Genomic DNA, 19,091 nt, shown 5'->3' on the forward strand with positions numbered 1-19,091 from the left:
TTTTTATAATGTGCTCTTTTATTTCCAGATATCTAATCTTGTTATACCGAGGAAATGGGGAAATTCATTCTGTTGCTTAGATTCTGACATTCATATGGGATTTAAAAGTCACATGTTTTTTCTTTATATAATTTACTCTTCTAGTAATCTCCCTTTAAAAATGAAGGAGAAAACCCAAAACTGGCTTTATTGCTTCTTAAAGTAACAAGTAGTAGCACTGGTGGTGATGATCTCTGTGACTCCGGTTAATACTACAGGACTACCCTGCTGTAATGAGGGCGTTTGGGAGCAGAGTGCATGTGCGTTTATGCTGCAGCATTCCCAAGCTTACAGAGAAGAGGATTTGGAAGCAGGCCCCAGCTTGGTGGACTTGTCATAGTCTGGGGCATTGATTGACTTTGACAAGCTTTTGTCTTACGACCCATTAAAATGCAGCGTCTGCAGCCTGTGTGTTTATCCCATGCAGTTAACCTTGATGGATTTGTCTTTAGCTTATTTGAAAAGATCCTCTGGAAATACTGTTGTCATTTTGTAGCCACAGGACTTAGAGTTTATTCACACAGAAATAGTTAACTGGTTGTTGGTTACCACTTATACCAAGTAGGTATGCCTGTTAGGGTTGGGTGAGCTTCCCCTATGCGAAGAGTAGCTGGGATGAGCTCAGAAAAGTATATTTCATGATAGCTGTTAGGATCAAGAGAGGTGATGGCTTTAGCTCTGTTCTGCTTGAGCCTGCTTTTGATGTCACTCTGAGAAACTGCTGGTATATTTTTCTTTTTTTTGTAGAGTGTTGGATGATGATGATCTAATAAATGCTCCCTTGATACCAGGAACAACATAAAAGTATTATTGACAAGCCACCGGATGTATGACATTGCACTGGGAGCATGAAGTTTTACTCATCTCACAAAAATGTCCCTCTTTATGGGAGCATAGTAGCAGATGTGGGCCAGGGAGGAGGTGTGGACAGGAAGCATGTGACATCTCATGCTAGTTTGTTGCTGCTTTTCCCTATGAATGAAAAGGAAGCTGCTGAAAGAAATTGGGAGTATTTATATGTGACCTCCTCTTTCACTTTAAAAAATGTTCTCAACTTTCAGAGAATTGGTAAATGCTACATTTCCCTTCCTTCAGCAGATAATGGTAGCAATCTTGTGTGGCTTCCCTTTACTGTACTAGTGTTCTGTTAAAAGGATGGTTCAGCTCCGCACTGAGGTCTGGAGGGCAAAGGAACATGCAACACTTTCTCAGGAGCTCCAGCTTTCTCTTCCTTTACAGACATAACTGAAAATACTTAAATACTCTTTCACTTCTATTGCGTGCGTGCGTGCGTGCGTGCGTGCGTGCGTGCGTGCGTGCGTGCGTGCGTGCGTGCGTGTGTGTGTGTGTGTGTGTGTGTGTGTGTGTGTTTGTGTGTTGACTTCTATGGTGTCTGTACCAGATACTCTTCAGTAACAGCTGTATGGAAATGTTTATCAGTAACCTTGATTGGTGATCGTGTGATTAAGAGGGGTTATCTCCATTCTAAATTTGTAGCTGTATTTCCCTTTTCTTTTTGAGTACTGTAGCCCAGATGAAAGTTGAACTGACCTCCTGCCTTAGCCTCCTGTGCTGAGGTCATAGACACACACCTGTCTGGCCTTTGGGTGCATCTTTTTTTTTTAAACGAGGAATGGAAGTGACTTCCTTTTCCATTTCAGCATTATGATCATCATTTAGCCATGTCACCTTTTCTTCCTGTTATGTTAGTCCAACTCAGAAATGTATTGTGGATCTTTGGTGTTGGGTCAGTTGTTTTATTGGGTTTATTACTCAAACTATTTCATTTCAACTAAGTAGCAAAGATTATGCCTTTATTCATGTATCCCTCAGCAGCATCTAAAAGGAATATAACATTGTTTTTTGTTTCATTCTTATTTTGAGTTGTTCAACAAATAGTGCTATATTTCACTTCAATTAGACTAAAAAAATCAAACACAGAAAAACCCCTAGCATTTCTCTCTGCATACTTGAGTAAGGGGGAGAAAAACTGAACAAAATGTGGGTTTTAATTACAAAGAGAAAGAGCAGAGCAAATGCATGCTCCGAATGAAATGTGATCTTGCCTGTCCTGGAACTAGCAAAGGGCTGCTTTGTAGTTCACATCTTTTCCATGTGTGGGCTTAATTTCAAGCAGATGTTAGTTTACATCTTTATAGAATAGTATGTCATGAGTTTTCAAAGTACCCTGTAACAATAAACAAATGTGGTCTGGTATGCCACAGGTAGGATGCACAGCACTGATTATTTTAAAAATTGCTTGATTATCTTCACCAAATACATGCCGTACACTGACCAGTTCTTTCTTTGAAATGTATTTGCATTTAGTGAATACAGAGCATAACATTTGTAGACCATCTCATCTTTAAAAGAGACAAACCTATAGTGATGGCCTTCCTCCTGCCCCTTCCATGCTCTCGGCACTGAACTATATACATCAGTTCTTGCAGTCCATTTTGTCTGCTTGTTTTTATAGTGCTGCTTCTTAGGCTCTTTATCTTTCCCTTCCCCGTTCCTCCCATCTCTTTTCCTCTTTAATGCTTTATATGTTTGAGAATCATTGCCCTGTAATTCCCCAATAGCATTAGATAGCTGCCGACTCATTCCTGTATTTGGTGCTTGAATGGAAGATAGTGGGTATTAAGAGAATCTTCCCTTTGACTGTTTGGGCTGTTTGGGGAGTTGAAAAAAGTGAGCAGTTGTGGGTATCAGCAAGATCTTCCACTTACATCTCTTTCCCTGTCGTGAACATGGCAAATGAACACTAATTTTGTTAGGTCTAGAAAACAGCTGAATTACAACTGTCCACACATTGTTGATATATTTTTATATTCATGGTTATTTGTAGAACAGTTTTGTTTCTGTGCTTTTTCAGAATTGAAAGAAAAATCACTTACACTCCTACAACCAGTTTTGAAGTTTAAAATGTATATTTTCCTCTTTCGTTAATCTTGGCTCCTTAAATACTTCTCATGTTTTGCTGGGAGAAATTGGAGCATGGTTGCTTGCAATCTCAGCCCAGGAAGGGAACTACTCAGTTGGCAGTTTCCAGTTTCTTGCTTAAGGGTTGCATGAACCAGATGGGCCACAGCCCAGACCCTTAAGATTGTAAGGAAGCACCTGCATCTACCATTAGCACAAAACCTTTACTTGAAGTTCTTCCAGAGTGTGTAAAGTTATGTGGCTATCTGTTCGTGTAGTGTTTATTTAAGAGCCCGTGTTTTAAACAGCAGAATGTCTATTTTAAGCTCCTGTAGTGATAGCACCTTGGCATTTATCTCCTTTTTTTTCCTTTTAAACATGAGGACATAAAGAGTGATTTTCTTTAATATCATATTCTGCTAAGCATTACTGGTCCTCTGTTGATAGTTTTCTGCTTGATTGCTTGTTCAATGATGCATGCTTTTTCTCCTGAAGCTGTCACAGTAACAAATACTTTCATCAGTCCCAATTGGAGAATGCCAACATAATAATTGTGTTAGAACCACATGCTTATCCAATAGGCTGGTTATTAACAGCAGTGTTTTGTTATTGTTGTTGTTGATAAGCAGAAAAATCTTTACTTAGTATATTATGTAACTATGCTACTAATGATGGGTTTTGGTAATTCTAATTAAAGATTAATGAGCATTGCTATAGTTTGAGAAACATTAGTTTTGGTTTTGGCTTTACCCATTTAACTTTGTTACCTTAGGCGAATCTAGCTTGATGATACAATAAGTATGTTAGACTAGATAATTTACCAGTACCTGGAAAATAGTATTGACTAAATATTGTTTACCAACTATTATTACCTGCTATAAATGAAAGAGAACCATGCCTCTGTGGATTTTCATTTTATTAGGAAATGCAACCCTGGTTTTTTTTTTCCCCCTCCTTTGGACTACACCACATATAGCAACGAGTTTCCATTTTTCTGGATGGTGCAGTAAAGGCCTACCCATATCTGAGATGCTGACAGTTACAAGCATGGTAATTATGGCATGTGTGTGTGTTGCAATTGTGTTCTCTTGATAGTAGTGATTTGTTTAAGAAACCATCTCACAAATAAAGGAGGAAATGTTAAGTTTGAGCTCTTGGAACTATTTTAAGAATATGGTTGTTTACATAGAGTTACGCCTACCTTTATTGTTGACTGTTCACAGCCGAATAAGCTATTTCCATTGTTTTCTGTCATATAACATCAGTTTGAATGAGTGACACTTGTCAGCTTTGGGGTTCTAAATATAGTGATCACTGATACAGTTTGTGGGGCTCACCTGTGCTTGGTTCATCCATGCTCTGTATTTCCATATTAGCAGCTTGTCCTCAATTTCTGTCCTTTAGGTTGTGGCTACATGGTCAAGTAATGACTTTCAGATATTATATGATAAAGTTTGGGTGGGGGCAGAGCTACTTATGGTGAGTTATAGAATAGTTCCATAATATGTTTTGTAATTGTTTTCATAAACTGACATGAATCTTTTCTAGTAGTAGACCAGTTTTTTTGTGATTCATCTGGTAATTCATGGATGTTTTGACGAACAGGAATTGCATGCCACCAGACACTTACCATCTGACATAGTGGTGTCTCCTATGATTAAAATATGAACAGCTATTAATTTGTTTAACCTGATAGTGGAAACTTAGTTTTATGTTTCACCGCTTTCTGAATATTTTGGCCAAAAATCAGCTTCAGTCGATTGTTCCCGTTTCTCACAGCCAGAGTAATTAGAGAGCTGCCAGCTTACTTTGGTTGGCTTACACAAGTGTGGGGCACTTTTCATTTAACTTTATCTAGATAGTTATTCAGCTCTCAGGATGTAATTACAAAATATATGCTAGAAATCAACTTTGGATTTTACTTGACTAATGTACATAATATTCCTAAAGGGGTTGTGGAAAAAGACATGGGAAAGAAAAGAATGTTTTCTGTGTAGTGTAGGTCCAGTTGTGTTCTTGTTCATAGGCATTTTGAATTGTAAATACCCAAGAATAGGAAGTCATATGTGGGTCTGATAGTTAACTATTCCCTCTTTTGTAGTATTGGTTTCAAACATAATTGCTATGCTTTGATCTTGCCATTTTACTATGTTTCTTCTAGCTGACATGCCTTTTTTCCCTGTCTTTTCCTTGCATGATGTGGTAGTAAGGGTTCTTTGCAGAATCTTCTAATATTGAACAAGACTGGTTTCCAGTGTAATACTGTTATTACTCTTGCTTGTAGCTATCCACCCATGTGACCACAGTGTACAGACAGCATCTCTGGAGCGCACCTAGTCAATCTCCTTTAAAGCCGGCTTCTCTATTGGACAGCTAGACATCTCCACAGACCTGTCAGTCACAGCAAACTTAACATCAAGTCATATATCTTGGCCTGACCCATCTTTCCTGGATATCCTATTTCCATGGATACCCTTACCCAGTATCCCATAAGGTGCCGGGATTTGTTTTCTCCTTGTCCATATTCAGGATGGCCTCTGCCTTTCCCACAAGATTCAGTTCTTATAAGCTCCCTGATTGCTTTGGCCTCAGTAAAGAATTATGCCTGGATTACTGTAGCCATCTCCCAGATGGCTTTCTGTTTCTGGCTCTCATTTTATGCATTATAGTCAGGTTGGGCTGTTGAAACAAGAATCTTCTCACAATATTAAAGTTCTTGACCTCTAGAACTACCCAATTTCAGGCTGTGTCCATGTGAAATCGTGTATCAGGGCTTTCTTCTTAGACTAAACAGCAGTCTACTATACTGACATAGTGTGTTTTAAAAGGGTCACTTGTGTAGTATGTGAATGTGCCTTAAAACAATTGTACTTTAGTTTCCCTTTTAAAACTCTGTTCATGTGTGTACCATTTAAAAGTTAGCTGTGATATTACCCATTGGCTAGGGTGCCAGCCCTGAGAACACTCTCTGGGACAGCTGTGCTGGAGAGGGAGCAGAGGAGCTTGAGAGGGCCCCACCCTGCCTGCTGCCTTTGTGGGCTAGGTTTGCTTTCCTTGAGAAGTCCCTCTTTGCTAGTGTAAATTTAGACTTGTAATTATTTTTAGATTTAATTAATTTTTCTTTCATTAGTTGTGATGTAGTAAATTTTTAGGTGTATTCTTTTGCTCTATAATTAATATATTTAGTTTGGATTAGGATCTTTATTACACACACACACACACACACACACAGTGAGATTGGGTAGGGTAGAGACTTGGAGTCTTAATTTTTGGCTTTAATCATTTCAGAGAAGCTTAGCTGTTGGAACAGTGCTGGTGAATCACAGGATTGACCACCGGACAGCAAAGCAGTAATTCAGTTCTGCTTCAGTACGTTTTTTAATTGCTGCTGAGCACCCAGCATTTACAGTTGGTTCTTATACTACCTAACATTTCTATAGATTTTGGTTTCAGTGTGTGAAAGTGTAGTGCAATGTGTCTCATTACTTTCTAATATTGCCGATATTTCCCCTTAATACAGACCAAAGGCTGAGAGTCAGAAGAACCCTTAAACATTAATTTTGTGTTAGCTGTTGTATAACTAGTTCAAGTCAAGTAAAAGTAATCACTGCGGCTTGAGTCTGGGGGGTTTTGAGTTCCAAGTGTACAGTTACTCCATTGTGACGTGTGATTTGAGAGGTTTTGCGCTTCTGAGCTTTCCTCATTAACTGCCTTCTTCCTCTTCTCTGCATCCTCTTTAACCCCCATTTCACCCCTTTGTCCCTTTACCACTACACGGAAAGTGTGAAAGCATCTAAGATACTGTTTTGTGTTTTTATTTTGTTGTAGTATAAGCTGTAACCATGACTACTGAAGTTGGCTCTGCATCTGAAGTAAAGAAGGGCTCTGACCAGGCAGGAGCAGATGTACCTAAGGAGAAAGTTAAAGAAGCAACAGAAAATGAGCAGAATCAGTTATCTGAGCCCGAGGAGGGGAAAGGTTCCCAGCAGGGTCCTGCTGTTGAAAGCCAAAGTAGTCCCCGGCGCCGGAAAAGAGACAAGGACCCATCTGAGAGCAGAGGCATCTCTCGGTTCATACCCCCATGGCTTAAGAAGCAGAAGTCTTACAACTTAGTAGTGGCCAAAGATGGAGGAGATAAAAAAGAGCCTACCCAAGCTGATGCACAAGAGCAGATCTTGGATAAAGAGGATTCCGTTCCTGAAGAAGAGAGTCGGGCCAAGGGCGATGCGGAAGAAATGGCTCAGAGGAAACACCTCGAGGTTAAGGTGGAGGTCAGGGAAGAAAAGCCTTCCTTGAAAGCTAGTGCTGAGACCCAGGTGCGTTTCAGAAGACTGGGAATGGGAACACAGCCAGCAACCCAGGGAAAGAGGTTGACTTGTTTTAGGTCATTTCCTGTTTCTGTGTTCAGATGCTGCCTCAACCTTAGGTATCTGGGATATAGAACTTGGACTGTTGTGCATTAGTATTCCCTGTGAGTCTTAAAAATTATTCCCCAAACAGCAAAGCAAAAGAGCACCACTGCAGCAACAGCACACACCCTCTCTTAAGCTTCCAGGTTTCTGATTAGGTTGAGCAGCCTGCCGGGCCCTCCCACCTTCTGTTAAATCCATACCCTTTTATTTATCTGTGCTTTATTTATGTATTGAGTTGAGAGTAAATAGTGGATTGGGTATATTTTGTTTGCTCGTGGAAACCTAGGTTCTGCTGTGGTTTAAGGTTTTAGAAATTTTGTTATCCGAATGCTATTTTTAGTATAGCCACTGGGATATAGTTTCTTTTATTCATTTAATGCCCAGATCACGAATCTGGCAAAATGAAGGATAGAAAATATCCTTTCTCCCATCATTTTTGAGTCTTAAAAAGCTTAAATTTAGAGTAGATTGTAATTCTCATTAAAGATTTTCCTTGGGGCTGAGGATGTGGCTGGAGCACTGCCTACCACATTTAGAACCCTGGAAGACAGGGTTTCTCTGTAGCTTTGGTGCCCATCCTGGAACGCTCTCTGTAGATCAGGCTGGCCTCGAACTCACAGAGATCTCTCCACCTGCCTCTGCCTCCTGAGTGCTGGGATTAAAGGCATGTGCCACCACCGCCTGGCATGATTCTTTTTTCTATGTCGTCTTCTACAAGTTATCTTTAATGTGGGCTTAATTTTTCCTTGGTAGCCTGCTGAAGAAGTGAAGAAGGACAGCGAAGAGGAAAAGATAAAGGAAGCACAGGAGGACAAACTGGAAGGAGAGACAGCCAAGAGGGAGACCAAGGAAGTGCAGACCAGTGAGCTGAAAGCAGAGCTGGCCTCTCAGAAAGCCACCAGGAAGAGCAAGACTATCGTGGCCAAAGTGACCCTCCTAGATGGCACTGAATACAGCTGTGACCTTGAGGTGAGGCAGGGACTGTGCAGAGTCCTCTCAGTGGGCGGAATGAAAGTTGGTGGCGTGACATGTGGGACATGTTTCTTGTTGCACCAAGTTCTTATTGGGCAGTTTATTGATTAGGTTTTAAACACAATACCAATCATGCAGAAGAGTCATTTCCATTTCGAATGGCACTTCCTGAGCAGGGTGGAGCAGGGATGATGATGTGCTGTGTGTACTCACTGCTGTGTGGTGTGCATCTGTGGTGAATGTTCGCTTCTGACTGTCACCTCTATAGAATGTCTTACTTGAGAAATGGTAGTTGTAAGGTGACTTTCGGATTCATAAAATCCTAGCAGTACATTCTTATCCATAGAAAGGATGATATAAACCTAGGTCATTCATTTTTGTTTCATTTAGTAAAAAAGTAACTGTGATTTGTAAAATAGGTGATTTATTAGCACCAGCTTCTTAGGATTTGTGTTTGCCTATTTCTTTTCACAGTGACATTTGCTCATATGCCATGCACTAATAGTTAATGTCCACTAACTGTGTTTCATATAAGACTCCATTCTCAACATTACAGTGAAATACAAAGGCTTATTCTCAGTAACTGCTGGGTGGTGGAGGTGCCAGCTTGGGGCTTTAGTACCTTGGATTAAAAATTACCTTTCCTAAAATATTTTGTTATAATAGCAAGAACCAATTAAGAGAAGGACTTTTAATTCTTTGCTACTCTATTTTTGAAATGCCTCAAGTACCAAAACAGTTACACACACAGAAGAGATTCCAGTGGTTCTCAACTTGTAGGTTGTGACCCCTTTGAGGGTTTGAGGGTCACATACCAGGTATTCTGCATACCAGATATTTATGTTATGATTTATACAGTAGAAAAATTATAGTTGTGAAGTGGCAATGAAATAATTTTATGGTTGGAGGTCAGCACAGCATGAGGAACTGTATTAAAGGGTCACAGTGTTAGGAAGGTTGAGAACTGCTGGATTAGACTGAGAAATACGTTGTCAAGGTCAATAGATTAGGATCTGAGGAGGAGCTGCCTTCTGTTTCCAAGATGGTGTCTTTCTCTTGATCCCTCATGGGCTGCAATGAGTGAAATGGCTCCTTACATGGTAGAGGGCACCTAGCAGCTCCTTCAGCCTTTTGTATGAGGGCACTAAGGTCATTCATGAAGATGGAGCCCTCATGACGTAAGAGGCCACATCCTTTAACAGCACCACTTTGCCATGTCTAGAGACAGTCTGAGGCTGCCAACATCAACTTAGAGAGAAACTTAGAGCATATCTGCTAACACCAGCAATAAGACAGGGACGCATGCTCTCTACCTAGTATTCACTATCATGTTGAGTTGAAGTCTTAGCTAGAGCAATATACAACCGAAAGAAATCAAGGAACAAATAGAAAAGGAAGAAGTTAAAGTACCTTTATTTTTGTAGATATGATTTTGTACATAAGTGACCCCCAAAACTCCACCAGGATACTTTTGTAGCAGACAAGCAGTTTCAGCAAACAAGCACCTTCAGCAAAGTATTGGGATATAAGAACCAACACAAAGAATATTCTGTTTGTTTTTCTCTTGATTATATTTTTGTTGCAAATTTATTGTTTTAATTTTTTTTCTCCAAGGCAACAGCCAAGTTTTATTTACTGTTTCTCTTATTTCTTTTCTGTTTTGTAACATTTTATTTCCTTTGGAATTTTTCATATGTATGATTTAAAAATTTAAATGTGTGCAGGAGTATACACATAGATGTGTTGTGGGAAGAGAATTTTTTTTCAGATTCCCAGTTTTTTGCTATATTGTGCTCAGAATGTGGTCTAAAGTAGAGGTTTTCTTGTATTGAAGACTCCTTGGAAGCAATGTATCTAGTCAGCACAGTTTTCTTTGAGTTTGGTAAGCAAGGCATTCTTTTCTTTATATAAAGTTTTGGATCTGTCCTTGATCAGATCAAGTCTGGTCTGTACTGTCTGTACTGGTCTGTACTGCTTTGACTGTTGGTTTCTAAGTGTGTTAAAATGGCTCTGTAATGGTAACATTGGTAATTTGTCTTAGTTTTCCTGTAAATGTGTATTTTCTTAAATTTAAGAATAGATCATTAGGCTGTCAAGAATCATATATTCTTACATAGTTTTTATTATTGCTGTGTTATAATTTAAATTCATTTTATTTGATACTAGTATTACTGTAGTGACTTTATTTTGGTTAGGAACTGGTCCACCTTCTGCTATTTCTTTTAATACTGAAATGACTTGTTCTAAAATTATAGTCTGTCTTTTAACTGGCGAATTTGCACACATTTTCATAGTACTAACGTATATGACTATATTCTACCTTCAAAGTTTGGATTATCTATTTGTCCAATTGCTCTTTCTTTGATCTTCTTTTGGGATTGTCTGTATTATACAGACACACTGGTTTGAAGTTTGCTCCTATGTGGTTACCTCTTGCTATCTTTTTTTAGTGTATATTTATTAGCTCTCTGATCATGCTATTTTTAAGAACAAACTTTTGAGGACAGTAAAATCATACATCAACCTCATAGCAATTGTGTTGAGTGGATATCATATTCCTTTAAAGTACAAAGCAATCCAGAATTGAGTTGCTGTCCTGATGATTTTCTGCACCCATGGCTCCCTTGAGCTCTCAGCAGGGACTTTGTATCTGAACATAGGGTGTAATTCCATACATCCTAGTAGATGGTGGAGTAGTAGAAGTTAGGAGTAGAATTTCTTCATTATTACTGTCTCTTTCATCTAAATCTTGTTGTTGTGGTGGTTCTCTGGTTGCTTGCTAACATTAATTTGAGTCTACTTCTCATCAGACCTGCTCTGTCTTGTCTTCAGGAGTCCAGAGGTTGGTGAGCCACGGTCGGGTGCCTCATGCTTTCCTTTCTAGTGCTGGCCTAGACCCTTGATGATCTGCTGATGGTGCTTATCTGTGTTTCTGTAGATCCACACCGGAAACTAGTGTCTGACTACTATTTGAGGAAGTTTGTGTTGGAAACTGTAGCTATTAATGCATTTTTGAGAAAGGCACATGCCTTTGGGGGGAGGGGCTTGGGAGAACAATCAGTAAAAGTTGTATTTCTCTCATGGCTTTCTAGATGAATGTAGTTACTCTTTCATCCTCTATATACTTGTGTTAATTTTCAGTCAGTCACCCTTAGGTTATAGGACATGCCCAAGAAAGAGGACCTAATGATTTTTACTCAAGGTAGCCATAACGGTAGAGGGGAGCCATAAGAAAACTGACCACTAGCCAGGTGTGGGGGTGCAACCTTTAATATCAGCAGTCTGGGAGGAAGAGGCAGGTGGATCTCTGAGTTTGAGGTCAGCCTGGTTTACAGAGTGAATTCCAGGGCTGCACAGAGAAACCCTGTCTTGAAAAACAAAACATTAAAAAAAAAAAAAAAAAGGAAACTGGGCATTGAAGTCATGAGGAGACGGAATGTCTGGGTTCATGGGTTCTTTATGGAATAGAGTGAAATTTTAGAAGACCTCAAATACCATTACAAGATTAAAACTGACCCCTAGAGCAAAGGCCAAGATGCTGTTTAAGATTTGGAACACGTTAGCTGTGGTTTTGCAGTGGCAGTGTGTTCGGGGTGTTAAAAATTCATTGCTTTGCTTAGCATATAGTCTTTTAGGTGTGCAGTGTTTAAAACATAGGGTCTGTTTGGCAAGTTCCTATTTGTAATACCTATCAGTGTTTTTTGTCAACAAGGAACCCACCTTTAACTAGGTAATGTAAGTGTTTCTATATAATATTGAATGTTTTTAATGCGAGGAAACATAATTCTGCCAGATATTTTTTGTCTTACCTAAATGTCATTTCTGCTAAGATCACTCTATACATAGGTAGAATTAATATTACATATTACATATTTTTACTGGTTGGTTTGTAAATGTATATATTGTATATTTCTATATACCCATCAGTATCCCACTTTTCTCCTGAGTGTACACATACACATACTTTTTTTTTTTTAAAATGTGGGCTTAGCTTACTAAGGATGGCCTCAGACTCCTGAGCTGAAGGCACCCTCCTCCCGTAGCCTTCCTGAATAGCTGGGACTGTAGACATACATGTGACTTCCCCTTATTTATTGGCTTTCTGTTTCAAAATTCTTCCTTCTCCTCCTGAACCTTAGGAACTAGATAAAAGACAACTGCCAAGTAAACTGGTGTTCAAGAAAATTTTTTGTCATTGTTGAAGTTGGTGTTCTGAGAAAGGAGAGTACAGGTTAAGGTTAATAGGATCAAAGAATGTTTCAGACGTTTGCCAGCCGTGCAGAGGTGGAGGTGGCAAGTAGATTGGGTAGCAGTCCATTGTTAGAGACTGTTTGTAAAGCTAAAAAAACTCCTGTGGAAATGGCTTGATTGCTGTGCGCTCTCTGGCTTATGTCATGTCTTTCCTTTTACCCAAAGCCTAGTATATTTTCATAATTTTGTTTCAGGTTAAGCTCCTTTTCATTACTTTCCATGAAAGTTGCTATTTATGTTTTACTTTATCATCTGTTGATAAATTGAGTCACACCTTTATTTTAAATCTTACTTTTGAGGATTAATATTATTGCTATTATTTTTGAGACTCTGAAAATGTGTGTAGACCTGGTTGGCCTTGAACTCTCAGTGAGAACCAGCATACAGTGATCTACCTGCTTTTGCCTCCCGAGTGTTGAGATTAAAGGTGTGTACCATCATATCCAATGAGAACTATTATATTTTTAAATACAGGTTATATAAATTTTTCTCTCATTGAGTTACTTAAATGATATATGATACCCTAGTTTGGTACCAGAGCTTAAGTTGTGAGGAATTTTAGGGTTGTCTGGATTCTGCATGCTGGCTCCAGACACTTGGATGTGGGACTCCTTGTGATACTGCTGTACAAGTCATTTACACACTTGGTGTGCTAAAACAGCAGGGCTCTTTCCTCTAAGGAAAGGTACAGTGAGTTTATTTGAAGTCATGGGTCTAGCCAAGAGATTTATGTTTACTTTTCTGGTGACTCTGTATGTCTTGGACAAGTGGTTTCCTGCCCTTTCTTCTGTTCTCAGATTGCAAAGTAAGATTGAAAATGTTTGCATCCTTTATTTCTAGGATTGAGCAGGATTTTCTAGAGTCTGTAAATGTGTATGTATTTTTAAAGTTGGAAAGCACGTGTGGGAGACTTGAGAAGCGTGTGGACATGTGCATTCTGAGTAAGGGCTCACATTTTCCTCTGGCATCTGCGAGTTTTTCCCACATGCTGATTTTGTCTGAGAACTGAAGGCATTGTTGCAGCCCACACAGGAATGTTGCAACCATTTTTCCTTAGTAATGAGTAAGGCAACCAGAATGCAGGCTCTCAGTGGTGTTCTGGTGACAGAGTATCTATCAGAAAGCAGAGAATGTGTTAGGGGCCCCAGGCTGCCTTTGTACTGCTTTTGAATCTCAGAAACCCTGTTTGGTATCCTTGTTTTCTGCAGTGGTATGTGTTAGTGTCTACTTTTGTCTCCCCGTGTTTGTTCTCAGACTACAGACAGTCATGACCTTATAGGTGAAACAGTTAGGTCATTTTGGCTATCCATATACTTTTGGTGGATCTAGAAGTTGTGATACTCCATAAAATCCCACATAATGGCTAGGTGATGGTAGCACATGCCTTTAATCCCAGCACGCGGGAGCAGAAACAGGTGGATCTCTGTGAGTTTGAGGCCAGCCTGGTCTTTAGAGAGAGAGTTCCAGGACAGGCTCCAAAGCTACAGAGAAACCCTGTATAGAAAAACAAAAAACAACGACAAAACCCCAACCAACCAACCAACCAACCAACCAAAACAAAACAAAGCAAAAACAAAAGAAAGGAAAGGAAAATTCCCACATAAGGAGGGGAGAGTTAGAGACTATGTATTTGGAACTGGGAATAATTTATGTGCAAATTTAAAATTTCAGTGACTAGATCCAAATGTGGTGTCTCTGACCAAGTCTCCATTCCTTTAGATTAACAAAAGGGTTGATGATGATGATTCTGTCCAGGCATTGGTTTTTAAAGTGGGAAAAGGTGTCATGGCATGAGAGGGCAGACATTTTTAGTCCTGCTTGAAGGAAGACAAAGCATTTAGAGTTGTGGGAGCTTGCCTGGCCTCTGAAGCCAGCTTGTAGCTTGTCACTGGGCTGTTGGGTGTGACCCCAGGGTATCTGTTTGGTCCCTGGCCATATAAGAGGATCTCACCCTGCACTTCCTGAGTAGTCTGTTCTCCTGTAAAATTTCTGGTCATATAATCTGCCCTTTATGTTCTTCAACTACATGATTCCTCTGTGGCTTATAATGTCAGACTCGGATCCAATTCTCAGAATGATTTGTCTTCCCGTGAACCTGTTTGTTTGTTTTATTCATGCACTGCCCCGTGAAAGAATCCCCTTTGCTGTTGAACAACTGCTAATCTCTTGTTGGATTTTTAAATGCTTTTATTGTTTCTTTCACCCAAATCTGTTTCCTTTCTCCCTTCAGAATTTTAATGTTAGCCTTTACCTAAGTCACTTCTCCTAGAAAGTTATTATTTCCATTTACTTTCTTTTATATTTATATACTGAAAAAAAAAATGGGAGACAGGGTTTCTCTGTCTTGGAACTTGCTGTGGCTCTGTGACCCAGGTTGGACTTGAACTCAGAGATCTGCCTTCCTTGGCCTCTAGTGTGCCACCATGCCCTGTTACATTTGTACAGTTTTTATTCTTCTTTCCTAAGGTACCTTGAAAATTTTGCTTATATGTGTTTCTAATCTCTCCCCCCTCCCTCCCTCCCTCCCTCCCTCCCTCCCTCCCTCCCTTCTCTTCTCTCTCTCTCTCTCTCTGTGTCTCTCTCTCTCTCTCTCTCTCTCTCTCTCTCTCTCTCTCTCTCTCTCTCTCTCCCCCAATCCCCCAAGGCTGTGCTTTTTAAATGCTTAGGAACAGTTGGCTGACTTGTAGAAACTCTTGACGGTCATAATGAGTAGAAAGAGTTTATTATATTTCTGAAAAAGGTTGGCCAAGTCCAGGAGTAAGAGCATGCTACAGAGATGAGCCTCCAGGAAGTGGCAGCCTGGAGAGAAATGTAGACTCCAGTAGCTAGGAGTTCTTTGTTGTTCTCGAAGTAGTAAATTGCTGACTGGGTTGGACTTGAAAATGTGAACATCAATAATACCTTATTCCAGCTTCCTTTCTGGTTTTTTTCCCCCCCCCCCTTCTTCCTACAGACCCAGCCCAGGGGCTTGTGCTTGCGAGGCAAGCCTTCTACCACTGAGCTAAATTCCCAACCCCATGACTTACTTTCTTTTAATAGTGTTTCCTTCTTGAAAGGATGGTTTTGAATTTTGAGTACTCATGAAATTTTATATTTTTTCGATTTTTACTTTTAAAATGCCAGAACTATTTTTTTTCCCTTCTGAATCAGTGATATTTTGAAAGCAAAAGCTGGCCTTCTGTAAGTAACTTGTAGCTGTAACCACCTTTCATCCCTTCTCTTACTGATCCTTTGTCCCAGGCATTCAGTAGTAGCTCTTGACTTACTCACCTGTTGGTAGTAAATGAAAAAAAGAAATAAAAATGGAGGACTTGACTGTTCCTAGGTACGGTGGAGGAGAAGGTTTATTGTAGATATGAGGGAGAGGATAGCCAGAGGCAGGCACATCTGAAGAGTCCAGAGTGAACACCACCGTGAGCCTGGCCTTGTGAGGAGACAGGGGAGGGGAGAGAGGCAAGCCAGAAGAGCAAAGGGTAGACAGAAGGGCAGAGTAACCGAAATGTCTGGATTATATAGGGAAGAGGCCCGGGGGGATGACAGCATATGACAGCCACTGAGGGATTCTGGGAGACCCTGAATGGTGGTCAGGTCCACTGTGATGTGTTAAATAGGCACCTCAGCTAGTCATTTGTCCCTGGTTTGAGGCCTGACAGGCTGCAGAACAGGAACTAGTCTGTGAGTTGTTTTCTCTTTAGAAAATGAGCAGTGGGCAAGCTGAGGTTCACAGCACAGTTGGTAAAGGTTGTGCGGGCATGCTTTCTCATCTCTAATACGGAGGAGTTAAAAAATAGTCGAGGCCTTCTTTCAGTTCCATTACCACAAACAAATAACACAGCTAAATCCCTCAGATGGGTCAGGGCTTTTCAGATGTAGTGGTGTGATAAAAACTTCGTGTAACAACAAAACGTGTTAGGGAAGATATACGTCCTTTACTTATATAAAGGGAAGGTAGTATTAAGATCTCTGGCATAAGGCTCTACTAAAAGAACCTGTACCATCCATACACTGTCAGCATTTGTCTTCTGGCTTTATGGGACCAGTGTTACCATTTTTGAGCTAGGCATGCTTCTCTTGGCTGGCTTTAACTAGGGCTAGTCCTGTCATTCAAAGTCACTGAATATATCACTGGTAAATAAGTATCATTACTTAGTCCAATGTCTCCACTCTGCTAATCTTGCTTGGGAGAGGTTGCAAAGAGAGAGAAAGAGTCTCTTCTGAAGTTTTGCTGGCGGGTGTGGTGGTGGCCGTGGTGATAGCCCTGGTGGTGGTCGAGTGAGAGGATATATGTGCATTTGCACACATACTATATATAATAGTTTCTATAGGGGTCAGAGCTAAATGCGTGTTTTCAAGTTCTAAGTCTTTATGTAACAGACTTTCTATAATGAGTGTGTTTTATCATAGGATTAAAATAAGCCCATGGATCCTCACCTTGAATGCAGCACATACTAAAGTTAGTATAATAAATACCTTTTAGGCCTTTTTATTAGTTCTGCCAGCTTTGTGATTTCTATTTTGGCACTGTTGATAGTATTCGATGGTTTTATGAGTGATATTCTTTCATTATTTCTTCTTGATGGGTCTCTGGATAATAATTTTATTTTGCATGTATGTTTAATTGGGTAGAGTGGAAGTTTTTTTTTTGTAGGAGATGAAAGGATAGAAATGCTATTCTGTTCAAAATATATCTTTTTGTTTGTTTTCTCTGCAAATCTGGTTGCTCTTGGGCAGCTAATGGGAGTTGGCTCCCAGAACTTTCACAGATCCCCAGAGCCACACAACATTAAATCCTGTCTGTAAAGTGACCCAGTATTTATATGCAACTTATGTGTATCCTCCTGTATAGTTTAAGTCATTGCCGAATTATTTAGAATTTTAGTACAGTGCTGATACTAAGTAGTTATTGCATTGTGTTGCTTTGAGATTGATGACAAGGACAAAAAGTATGTATATAGTCAGTAGTCAGTTATTGTTTTCTTTCCCAATTACGACATCAATGGAGGCATCTCAGCTTGGAGGAATATTTTGAGTACTTGGAATAACCTTTCCAAACTTAGTTTTTATCAATGGTCGGGGGAACATAAATGACTCATTTACTCATAGAATTATGTTCTTATCAAATACAAAGAGGTCGTTGGCTCCAGTGTCTTTTTTTTTTTTTCTTCTGGAACTTGAATGAACTTTGGAAACAGATTTGCAGACAGGTGACTCAGATTGGTAGGAAAAGACTTCTGACAGCCATGCCCTTAGACTGACATGCTCTTTCCCCCTGCATATGGCTTTAGTGAAGTCCTCTGTCCTACAGTGTGTTCTGTTTGCTCTGTGCATACCTTTGTTCCTTGGCCTTTGATATTTGCACAGTGTAGTTTAGAGTGAGTACAAAGTGCATAGCTCTGGGTCAGTAATGTATGGATTGCATTGTGTACTTCCCATCATTGGCTTCTTGGTACACAATAAGGGCACTGTGGAGGGGCCTACAAGGACACAGTGATGGTGTTTTATAAAACGCCAGTGGTGTGTGGCATCCTCTGCAATCTGCTGGGTAAGCAATTGCACAAATTCCTCCACGTTGAGAGACCTCCAGAAATGTCATATTTGGCTTCAGTAAGGAATGCCACAAATAACAGCACAGACACAGGAGACTTTGCTCAATGTCTCAGATTTCAGTCTGCTTTTCTTTAGCTTGGGTCTGTGGGTCTGTTTTTTTTTTTTTTTTTTTTTTTTTTTTTTTTAAAGAGAAACTGCCCATAAGCTGGTCTGCTAGACTTTAAATAAAATATTTTGAAGACATATCTGAATTATCTTGCTTATTCCATCTCCTTAGCTCATCTCTAATATATTATGTAGTATCTTCCAAAACAAGCAAACAAACAAAACCCGGAAAGATGTAGTCTGGTGAGGCGGCTCGGCCAGTGCAGTGGAAGCATGAGGACCTGGAGTTGAAGTCCTAGCGTCCACTTGTACAGCCTGGTGTGGCAGGTAGCACACTGACTCCCAGTGCTGGGGAGGCAGACACAGGATCCCTTGGACTTGCTGGCCAGCAGTGTAGCTGAACCATCGTGCTACGGATTCAGTCAGAGACTCAAACAGCTTATGTGTAAATTTTAATGTAAGAATGGTTATAAAGCAAAGAAATGCTTCAGCTGGCAATATGAAACCACAGGGAAGCTAATGTCTTGATGAAGATTGAGTGAAGCCTGAAAAAACCTGTTGACTTGTCTGTATAAATGGGGCATAGTCTGTTCTTAGGTCAGATGTGGAGTGGTTTTCTACTCATGTACTTCTCCAAAGGTATCTGAAAATGCTTCCATTTACTAAGGAAAAGCTTATGTTGGTTTGTTGCTGGTCTCCCAAACTCTTATTGGCAGGGTGTGTTTGCCTTGGTTCTTGAATATCTGTGGGCTGACAGTCATGAATGAGGACCCAGGAGATTGTGTATGACTTTCAGCCAGAAAGCCTGAATTCTAGACTCAACCCTGCATTAATGATGTGAGC

The 19,091-nt window shown here is 40.0% G+C and overlaps 1 protein-coding gene across 29 annotated transcripts in view; it reads left to right on the top strand.

Annotated features, from left to right (window-relative positions):
- Window positions 1–19,091, top strand: part of Epb41l2 (erythrocyte membrane protein band 4.1 like 2) — a 155,883-nt gene that overhangs the window by 72,480 nt on the left and 64,312 nt on the right. For all 29 annotated transcript variants that reach the window (XM_051175410.1, XM_051175422.1, XM_051175426.1 and 26 more), the window contains exons 2-3: window positions 6,790–7,277; window positions 8,127–8,342. In XM_051175410.1, coding sequence (XP_051031367.1) covers window positions 6,804–7,277; window positions 8,127–8,342 — 690 coding nt within the window. In that variant the 5' untranslated portion in view covers window positions 6,790–6,803. The remainder of the gene's footprint in view (window positions 1–6,789; window positions 7,278–8,126; window positions 8,343–19,091) is intronic.

This window comes from Phodopus roborovskii, unplaced genomic scaffold, assembly GCF_943737965.1.
Source record: "Phodopus roborovskii unplaced genomic scaffold, PHOROB, whole genome shotgun sequence".
NCBI classification, from domain to species: domain Eukaryota; kingdom Metazoa; phylum Chordata; class Mammalia; order Rodentia; family Cricetidae; genus Phodopus; species Phodopus roborovskii.